At 39.1% G+C, this 10,912-nt stretch overlaps 1 protein-coding gene across 1 annotated transcript in view; it reads right to left on the reverse strand.

Annotated features, from left to right (window-relative positions):
• Nucleotides 1-10,595, reverse strand: part of LOC107098565 (olfactomedin-like protein 2B) — a 12,944-nt gene extending 2,349 nt beyond the window's left edge. Inside the window, exons 1-7 of the mRNA XM_015396305.1 lie at nucleotides 10,201-10,595; nucleotides 9,835-10,098; nucleotides 8,345-8,452; nucleotides 7,436-7,576; nucleotides 6,389-6,623; nucleotides 2,500-3,393; nucleotides 1,978-2,154 (exon numbers count right to left, since the gene is read on the reverse strand). Of these exons, the coding sequence (XP_015251791.1) occupies nucleotides 1,978-2,154; nucleotides 2,500-3,393; nucleotides 6,389-6,623; nucleotides 7,436-7,576; nucleotides 8,345-8,452; nucleotides 9,835-10,098; nucleotides 10,201-10,377 (1,996 nt within the window). The 5' untranslated portion in view covers nucleotides 10,378-10,595. The remainder of the gene's footprint in view (nucleotides 1-1,977; nucleotides 2,155-2,499; nucleotides 3,394-6,388; nucleotides 6,624-7,435; nucleotides 7,577-8,344; nucleotides 8,453-9,834; nucleotides 10,099-10,200) is intronic.
• Nucleotides 10,596-10,912: the final 317 nt, after the last annotated feature.

Genomic DNA, 10,912 nt, shown 5'->3' on the forward strand with positions numbered 1-10,912 from the left:
CTGGAGAGACTATGTCTCTCGGCTGGCCTGGGAGCGCCTAGGGCTTCCCCCAGCAGAGCTGGAGGAGGTGTCTGCGGAGAGGGAAGTCTGGGAGTCTCTGCTTAGTCTGCTGCCCCCGCAACCCGGTTCTGGATAAAGCGGGAGACGACGAGTATGAATACGTGTGTACTAACCGCTATCTAACAAAAGTTTGAATTTTAATGAATGAAAATTTTATTTTTTTTGTGAGTGTTTTTCTTTAAACTTGTAAGAGATTGTTATCAACAGATAAAGTTTAAAAAGCTCTGAAAGGGTTAATCTTGACCTATTTTTTTCATCACATGACCCTAGAGTTTTAACTGGGTATCAACATTTCACATCAGATGAATGAGACAGTTGAAAGGTCTGTGATTGGATGCCCTCTGGACTCCGTGCAGCAGGTGGGAAACAAAGACTCACACTGCAGGCCTTGATGCTCAATTCCGATTTTTTTGTGAAATCCGATTATTTTGGTTTGCCGATCACATTTCACATTTCCAAATATATGCGACATGTGATCTCCTGTATGAACTGTAGTCATACAACGCAAGTGACCCGCATGCACAGTAGAGGTCACAGGCCAGCGTGCTCTGTTTACGGAAATAAAAATGGATGGTAGCGCCGGCGCACATCTAGCTATCTTTCCCAACCACAAAAACCCAATCTTTTCAAGATGGTTAAACATAAATACTGCTCTCCGCATCATCGTCTGCCATGGTTGTTGTTTTTCTTGCCGCTTCTTCATAGCAAGACCCAGAAAAGTGACCTTTGTCGGGTATTAAGGTCGTTCAGGTCGGATAAATGCCCCCTGGCCGTTCAGACACGGGTCATTTCAGGCTGCAGTGTGAACATAGCCAAAAGGACCCTAATTAAAATAGCATCTCTGTTTGGTAATTTCTCTCACCCCAATCATGAAGCTGGTGAACCCTAAATACACCAGGAAGCGTTATCACAGACCCTTCCTCCCAGCAGCTGTAAGACTATAACCAGTACTCAAGTTGAGGGGGGATGAGGGGGGATGGCATCCCCCTTCATTCAAAAACTATCCCCCTTCTTAAATGACCATCCCTCATACCATCCCGGACATTTAATTACTGAATGTGTAAAATCTCTACTATATATTAGCAGTAATAGCAATAATATTTCCCTTTCAACAGTTGGCGGGCTGTGCTCTTACGAGTAGCCTGGATAATATAAATAAAATCGAAGAAGTGGCCTACAATGACTATGAAGCTGATCCCAGAGGGAAATTTGTCCCTAACTATGTAGTTGCAGTGATAGCCATATCATTCCAGGGACTGACTGCAGTTATACTGTAAGGTGCCTTGGTCAAAGTCAATGACAGACGTGCCTGACATGGAACAACATATTGCCTTAGGTTAATAGACTATATTATTTAAGCTATGTATGCTTCTGAGAAAAAAAAAAAAAATCCACCATCACCCTCCTTTTTCTTTTTCTTTTTACAACTAGACTACTGTCTATAACCACCACCACTGTTGCCAACGGCCTCCATAAGTTGTTACATTCATGTTGATTTTGGACAGTTTCTGTCTTAGTCGGTTAATTACGTCTCTAGCAGCACATCTCTGATGTTGCTGCTATTTTTCACATATCCATTACTGTAAAATGTTCCACAGCTGATTATTGAATTTTCATTTTTCTACATACAGACAATTTATATTGTAAAAACACTGTACAGTATTTATTTGTTTATGTTCTTATCTGTTAGTTTTGCACACTTTTCTAGGGTCCAAATTGTATGGCCACTTCAGCTATAACCTTTTGCTGCTGTAAGGCCACAATTTCCCCATTGTGGGACAATAAAGAGATTTTCTATTCTATTCTATTCTATTCTATTCTATTCTATTCTATTCTATTCTATTCTATTCTATTCTATTCTATTCTATGCTATAGAAAACACAAACCTAAATTTAGTAGAAAGATTTGGAGTCTCACCTCGTTTGAAAACCTCCAGATTCTGGAACTCCAGAAGGTTATTCCCATAATGGAAGTTTGTGACATAGATCTTCTCGTCGTTGGATTTGGGATCCTTCATCCAAGCTCCCTCAGGTCTACCATAGGTGTTGTGAGTGATTGGCTCAGATATACTTGCCAAAGTGTCCTTACATTCCCCTGTCACAAACACAGGTAAAGGTGGAGATTTTAGAGGCAGCTATTAACTCCACCATCACCAATGCCAAGGAGTCTGAAAATAATTAGAGGCATTTGTTTTCTTCAAAATGAATTAAACAAGTAAGATTTCCCACAGGAGGAATAAGTTTAGGAATTTCTAAAAGGGAAATTTCCATTTGTTTGCTCCAAATGAGAACATTAGGCTCAGTAATTGCTTTCAATGTGAATAAGAAAAAGTCAAATAATGTTTTGTTGTTCTAGCTAAATCCTGGTAAACACTGGTGCATTATTCTCTTTTCACCCATGTTACAGATGGGGTGCACATATAAAGTAATAATCATTTACCAGTTTTTCTTGAAGTTGATTCCTTGTGGTTTTGCATTGGTTGTTGTATGTCGAGGTTTTCTGCCCCTACATCTTCTTCTTCCCAGCTAATTTTGTATTTCCTTTTGACTGCAGCAGTCAGTCTGGGAGTGCTGGTGACTTTAGGGGAGCGGGTTACAGCTGGGATGGTGCGTAGAGCCATGTCACCAGGTAAAGTGGGATCAGATGAGTGGGTGGGAGTAGTTTCCTCTTGCAGTGTTGATGCGTTGCTGTGCACTGAGGTGGAATACATTGTGGGATGTGCTGGAGCTGAGGGTGTAATAGTTGTAGCAGATGGCCGGCTCATGGTTTGAGCCTCTGCCATGAAGTTAAGATCTGAAGTTGTCAGCTTTTGATCTTTGAGCTCAAAGCTTGTGGTTTCCATCTTGGAGATGGGAGAATATCCCTTGGATAACGGTTCTATCGTTTCCTTCATGTCTGGCCTGTTGGAGGGTTGGGTTGGACTCAGTTTAATTTGATTGGTGTTTTCAGGTGGGCTGATAGTTGAGGAAGCTCCTGGAGCTGTTGTCATGGGAACGGGCCAATCTGTCAGAGGTTCCCGGTTTTTGATTTGTAAACCGTTTGCAGTACTGGTTGGTCCAGCTTTAACGCTTCTCGCTGTGGCCACCTCTGCAGACACTTCCAAGGACTTGATTCCACCATCACTAATGATCTCATTATGAGACGTTAAGATGGGCTTTGTTTCCTTTAGTTTTAAAGACGGGGTGTTCCTCTTGGGTACAGGATCAGTGGACTTTCGCCTAAATGATCTCAACCAAGCTTGTGTCCTGGGCCGAGTGGCTTGATGACGAAGGAGATTCTCTTCAATAAAGAGGTTGATGGAGCCGTCTCCGCTGAATTCATGGTATTCAAACACTGAGGACAGAAAAATTGAAGATTTTAACTTTTTGTTTTTGCTTGAAAACAAAATAAAATCATCAAAATTGTTGAACTGCAACTTGAGCTAGAAATGGAAATAAAGCTAAATACACCCAACTGTATAAATCATAAATCTCAGACACTTAAATACCTCAGACGCCTTTAGTCCCTGAAAACTATTTATTGTTCTGCCTTGAGGATGATCTGCATGCACAAGCTGAATTGCTTTCTTTGAGCATACAGGGGTATACTTATTGGATGAAATTAATCTATCTCCATTTCTTTTCTTTGTGTGCTTCTCCAAAACACAAGCGGTCCTTAAACTCTATGCTCAAGTGATTTTATGCATCTGCAAGTTGCTCATGTTCAGAGTTGGGAAAGCATGCTTTTAGTTATTTTACCCCTGCTACTTGGAATGCTCTCCAAACTGAACAGACATAGTCCAAAATGATCTACTTTAAAACTTTTTTGACATAAAAGGCATCCACAAAACAGTGATTCTTTAGGTGAGAAGCTAGTCTTTTTCAAATCGACTTGGTTCGCTATATTTAAATTACTACTACATTTATTTGTTTATTTCAGCATTCATATGTAATGAACTGCATTCCATGTGTAAAATATTATTACTTTAAGGTGCTTGGTGTTTCTGAGAAGCAATTGTTGACCTCTTGGTCAATTCACCCTTGAAAAAGACTTCTGTCTCAATGGGTTATTTTTTTATCTGATTACATAAAAGCCAATATAATAAGACATTTTTAAAAATCTTTGCATTTTACCCTGTTACAATCATTCTTTGTATTTTATTGTGATTTCAATAATATACCAAGAGAAATTAGAGAATTATTACAAAATGGAAGAAAAATTCTAGAAGGTTTTCATTTGATTAGTGTGTCTTTCCTTTACTTTCAGCTCTGCTGATTATAATATCCTTGAATTAAATCTGATCCAGGCTTAAAATCAACCCACTGGTACTAAAAGAAACCATCAGTGTTTAATTTGTGATCATTACTAATACAGCTTTGGTGTTAAGGCCCCAAAAAGTTTGCAAAGAGATCATGAAACCAAAGGATGAGGGATTAAGTTAAAGAGATCTAAAGCAGGATTACAGTTTGAACAACACCTCAAGCTGTCGGCATCTTCCAGAGCTGCAGCATCTAAGGATGGAAGAAGTATGGCATTTCTGTACGTCCACTAAGACATGGCTATCCACCAAAACTGACTGGGAGAGAAAACCATGCATCAAAGAAGCAGATGGCTAAATTGGGGGAACCTACTAACTGTGCACCCAACATAAGTCATTCATTACGGGATGGCAGTTATATATATTATTGAGGGAAGGCCTTATGGAGTCTCGTTTGCAATTTTTAAACAATAAATACACGGTTTGCCTTAAACATTTAGGTTAAGGCAAACCGTTAAAGGTTTACCTATCAGATGAAGCCAAACTCACCTTTTGGATCTACATGCAAAAATTCCCGCCCTTTTAAAATCAGCAGATTGCATACTCTATAGGAAGTTCAATTCAATTAAAAATACTTTATTAATCCCTAAGGGAAATTAAATGTTGTAGTAAACAATTTCCTTTTCTTTTAACGAGTTGCTGTAGATGATAGCTGTAGCGGTCTGGTTTGTGCCAGATCTGAAGAGGTCATAGACTGAAGACACGCTGTTGTTCATTATTTTCTCGTTTCATGAAGAATTAATCTTTGGATTTGTTTACAGTGTAGTCCTGCTTCTTTTACAATGACTAACTGTATGTGCTCATCCTCATGAGGAGTGTTGGCTCGGAGCTCGTCTGCCTGCTTTCTTGGACGGTACCACCTGTAGAGCTGGTTGACAGTTGCCTTTTAAATATCTGCTTCTTTCTGTATTTCTGCATTTGTCTCCTTCAAGCCCAGTCAGTGTTGGCAGATGGCCGCTCACACTGAGCCTGGTTCTGCTGGAGATTAAAAGGGAGTTTTCCTCTCCACTGTTGCGACATGAAAATCTGGTGTAAAAGATTGTTGAAGAGTCAATGACTAAATACAAGTGAAAATCTGGAACACCAAGGTATTCATACTCCATCACCACTCCCACTTCTTCTTCCATGATAGTAATAGGTTTTAACTTGTTCCTATTTCTTCTGAAATCTACAATTATCTCTCTTCTTTTGTTCACATGATTGTTTCCGCACCATGCAACAAGCTGAGTTTCAGATTTGAAAAATCACCTTGAAGGTAGTTTATATTTACATTTGCATATCCTCAAGCTATAATTTGGTGTCGTTCCGTCATTAGAATATGATCTGGACTTTGATAAAGGAGCCCTTGCAAAAAAAAGTGTGTTTTAATTTCCTCCAATCTTTTGAAGATCAGGGAATACATCTTGTAAAACTGACATGGTGCATCGAGCAAAACAGCATCGTCAAGGTACTTTAGGGAGGCTTTTCTTCATGTTACTAAGCAATCCTGCAAAACATATTAGAGGCTGCAAAGATCTTGCCACTTGAAATGAGGTTCTCTAATACTCCTCCTTGTAACAAAACAAGAAAATGTGTGTTAAATTATGTTGTCTAATCTGACCAAGCTGCTGCTCCTGTAGAAAGAGGAATATGCAGGGAAATATGCCTGTAGATCTGCAAGAAATATATAAAAAATAATTGCTGCTGTAACTGCAACAAAAGTGGTCTTGATCATGTTACTCAGGTGAACTCTGCACCTGCTATCTCTAACATACTCCTTTGTTCAGCTGCTAATAAACATCACAAGTTGCACAGAACCTTAAAATATTACTTCCAATGAATATTGATCCTTTTTTGGATTATATTCTACTTTGTGTTAATATGTCAGATACCACAACCCCCACCAAAAAAAGAAATTGTTAAAAGCTAATTGGGTGTAAAAACTTTATCAAAGCACCATATGCTCTGCTTTGAACTGTTTGCAGTAAAGTACAATCAATCTATGTGCAGACTTCATCTTATTATTTTCAGTTTAATTTAATTAAAGCTTACTGTTCTCGCCAGGCTCTCCGTCATCTGCCACCATGGGGTCTGGCTCCACAGCATCAGGCTCAGATTTATAAAAAGTAATCCCTCTGATGATCATTTCATTAGATCCAGCCTTCGACACCTGAGAATCCTCTTTGTTAGCCGTGGTATTGAGAACCTTGATCTCAGCGATCCTATCAGAGCCAACGGGCTTATGAGTGGCTGGATTTTCCGTCGTAAACTTTTCTTTGAATCTTTCCTGTTGACCATAAAAACAGCAAGGATTAGTCTCGTCTTTTTATTGGTGGACCATTCCAATGTTTGCAATTGCTGATAAATAATCCTAGTGAAAAATAAAACAGCAGTTATTAGAAGATAACTTTTCAATTTTAAACACAGAGCAGAATCCGGTTGGTTGGGCTCCTCCCATCATATGAAAGTTAAAAGCTGGAAGGGATCAGCACCCAGCGGGAAAGTCACAGTTAAGGAGTCTGCTTTTGTTCACTGATCCCACCAAACATTCATATTGCCTCACAGACTCTTTTACACTCTTTTACACATTCCTTTTACAGAACTGGGATTTTAAGGGGAAATCAGTGAAGACGTGTGATTTATCTAAATAAGATGAAAGAAAGAACTGACATGTGATAACTGTCCTTTAGGTTTATGAGTTTGATACACTTGGAGCCCTTCTTATTTTGCATTTTTTATACAAAGGTTTAATTTCTTATTTCAACGGGATATAGTAAAGCATCTGTTGGATTGTTTAGTGAGATTGACGGATTCACTGTTGATACATTTTGTTTTACAAGGTCAGAAATCTGATATCTGTCCCAGAATTTTTCATTCTTAAAACTATTTATTGCACAAATGAAATAAGGTTTTATTTCATCATAGAAATAGGATCAAATTTAGAATCAGCATCATGCTAAATTACTGATAATGTAAAGCATGGGTCATATGTAATTACCTCAGTAGGATAAATATGTTATGCAGTACAAATATTTTTACTTTATAGCGACTCCTTTATTGTTATAATAATCCTCGTTGATATGTCAAGCTCTCTCTTACCTCTGGATAGTGGTAAGCTGCCGCCTTACTAACATCACCAAATCTCTCCTCCTGATGTGGATGAGGAGTAGTTGGGCTTTCAGTGACTTTTGTCTTTAATACAGGACTCCCTTGAGTCTTTGCTTGGCCAACAGACACCGCCTGGAAGATATGAGGCCAAATATAAACAAAGGTTTTAAAGATTCTACACTTTATTTTAGAACTGGTTAGAAATTAATGAAAGCAGAAAAATAGAAATCCTTCCTCCCGCTACATTTGCAGAAAGGATCATCCAAACTGACCTTCCCTCCATCCACTACCTTTGTTATATATATATATCACAGACCCTGATAGGGCCCAGAATATCAATAACTATTTACTTCATGTTTGTTTTCCAGACTGAAAAAGATCCCTTATAAAGCAGCACAGTTTAGCTCGCTACATTCTTTTCTTCAAACTTGCCGTGTAAACCCTCCATTTGTTTCTCCTGCACCTGTTGGGATGGGTTAACTTGAAAATCAACTGTATATTTAGTATGTTGACTTTAGCACAGTCTCAGCTGCTCCTCTTCTATCTTAGCTGTAAAGGTTGTCATCATAGATATGAAGCAAACAGAGTGGATGCTCAAGATGAGGCTGGTGGATAACTCAACAACTCAGATTTTGTTTTTTATTTCTAGTCCAGCTCATCTTAGAGATGCTTCCAATTTTCAGTTATTTTTCTAATAATCTTTAAGTTTAGCATAAGGAAAAATCTAAGGTAGAGGTTTTTTTCTTTCTTTGACATAAATTATTATATGTCTTAAGCTGTTCTAAATTAAAAAAAGGAAAAAGTCCTGTGAATCCTAAAGCCGAAGGAAGGCTTCTAACCTATCAAGTTGGAATTTTAAGGTTTTTATTGCATTTTATTCCACCTCTGCTTCACTCTTACCTTCTCGATGTGATCCACTCGTTGCAGGAGCTTATTCGTCAGAGAGTGCAGCTTCAGTAGATCCATCCCATAGAAGGAACCCTCCAGCAGCTCCAGGATGGTGGACAGCTGCAATGATTGAGTGAACGCCATCAGAAAACATAGTTTACATAAAATGTGGCATTAGTCCTTTTTTGAATGTTATCAATCCGTCTAGAGATCCAAACACTCCCAGGAAATGAATAAGTAACATCAATGTTTGGTATTTTCATAAATTAATGACACCCATCTGAACTCATTTTATTTATAACCTTCAAATAATTTCTATGTGATAGAATAAAACAAAAGTAATCCAAAATTGTGAAATGGAAGTAAGATATAGCTAGTTTTCACACTTTATACAAAAAAAAGAGAAGCGTGCATGTCTTCAGCCACTCAATCTTTTAAATCTAGTACAAACGGCTGCTTTCTTAGGTCACCTGATTAGTAAATGCCCCAGATTGTTTTTAATCCATCTTTATATGAAGGCAGCTGCTTTGTAAATGCCACACACAGCATCATATCCAAGGATGAACATCTTAATAAGCCCCGTTCAGTCCATCATTTAAATGCTGACCAAGACATCTCCAACAGCCAAGGAAGTCATTAATCACAGCAGCCAAAGCCCCCATTGTAACCACAGAATAGCTATAGAGATCCATAGTTTTGCTGCAAGAATCTCCAAATGGGACAATGAATAACTGTTCACCCCAATAGTGGTAAAAAGAAAGTCATTGTTTAGAGAAAGCCATAAGAAGTCAAGTTTGAAGTTTAACCAACTCAAGTGGGACAGCCAGTAAGGATGTATAAAAAGGTTTTCTGGATCCGATGAGATCAGAACTGAACATATTGGTTCACATGTGTTATAAAAGTAATTCTGCATATCACTCTGAATACATCCTCCCCATGGTAAAACACGGTAGTAGCAGCATTGTGCTGTGGCTGTTCATGGAGGCTGGTCCAAGCTGAGTTGATGGGAAGATAACTGGAACTAAATACACTGTAATTTGATAAGAACATTTCAAAAAAGCCACAAAAAGACGTATGACTGAGATGAAGGTTCACCCTCCAACAGGAGGAACCTAAACTAAGAGCCAGAAAGACCACAGAAATGCTTCGACTAAAACACAATCAGGTATGAGAGACCCAGTCAGACCTAAATGTTATTGAGGATCAGTGGCGAAGCTTGATGTGGATGTTCAATGTTGGTATCCAGAGCTTCTGGCATTTTGTTAAGAAGAAAATAACATGTTGGTGAAGATGATTGAGTTAAACACTCTAAAGTCTCCCAGATGTAATTCCAACAACAATGAGAAGAACTGACTCAGTGGGTCTGAATATAAAAGCAATCCAAATTTTAAGTGAAAAACTTCAAATAAAAGGGTTTTTAGTTGTCACCAGGCAACATGTAAAACTATATGTGTGTTTTAAGGCACAGTCCTGGACTACAAATAGACATGGAGACTCTTAACCTTGATGTTTTTTTTCCCAGCTTCCCTGAGTTGTTTCAGCCTGAACTCTCCCTCGCATGGATTGACCGCAGAAGGAGGTGCGATGCAGGCGCATTTGCACTCCGGTCCGGAGGTGATGGTCTCCACGGTGTAGAAGTCCTGCGCGGTGGCGCTTCCTTCTTCAATCCGCCTGCAGGCGCTCCTGCTCAGGGGTCTGACGACACATTTACACCCACAGTCAGCGCCTTCAGAGAGGGCTTTCACCTTGTCATAATCACCCAGCAGCTACAAAGAGAGGAAAATAGTTTTATCCCACTGCGCTTAGAATTACGCATAGATTAATTTGGACAACAACAACAACAACAAAAAAAACATACAAGCACCAACCTTAGAGATGATTTCCTCCTGACCATCCATCTCTTCTTGCAGCCTTTCCTCTGCACTGCTTTCAATCCCAGTCTTTGCCTCTGATTCCTTTGGATCTGCACTGGTGCACTTTGGCACCACAAAGCACCAAGAGGTGAAAGCGCAGCACATCACCACCAAAATGCATAACTTATACATGCTGTGAGCGTCCCAGAGCCCCAACTAAAGTTATGCAGATGCGAGTGTGTAAAAGTGAGACATGAAATTAACTCCAAAGAAGGAACAAACACACTAATAATAATAAAAAAGAGCCTTATTATGGTGATAAAAATAAATAAAAAAGCTTCAGAGGATCAGCATCAACAAACGCCATCAGGATAAAGATCCATCCCTTCTCTAAGTCATCTTTCACAGCCACAATGAATGAAAGATATGAGGCTACAAAACAGCTCCAGCTGCAGGGGAGCTGACAGGAGGCGGTGTTTCTTTGAATGTGAGGAAGATGTTTTTTTTTTTTTTTTTCATTGCAAGGAGACATTTTCTGCAACCAAACATCTGCAACCAAGATATATCTGAGTCTGACCTTGTAAAATCGATAAATAAGTTTAGATTAATTCAGATTTTGTCTTGAATCATCCTATTTTGATACTTTTCACAGGTTCCAGCTGTAGTGGTGCTGCCCCCTACTGGCTTCTACGTGCACTGCCACACCTTCTCAAACTCTGGTAGCAGT

The sequence above is a fragment of the Cyprinodon variegatus genome, unplaced genomic scaffold (assembly GCF_000732505.1).
Source record: "Cyprinodon variegatus isolate N-32 unplaced genomic scaffold, C_variegatus-1.0 Scaffold790, whole genome shotgun sequence".
Lineage (NCBI taxonomy): Eukaryota > Metazoa > Chordata > Actinopteri > Cyprinodontiformes > Cyprinodontidae > Cyprinodon > Cyprinodon variegatus.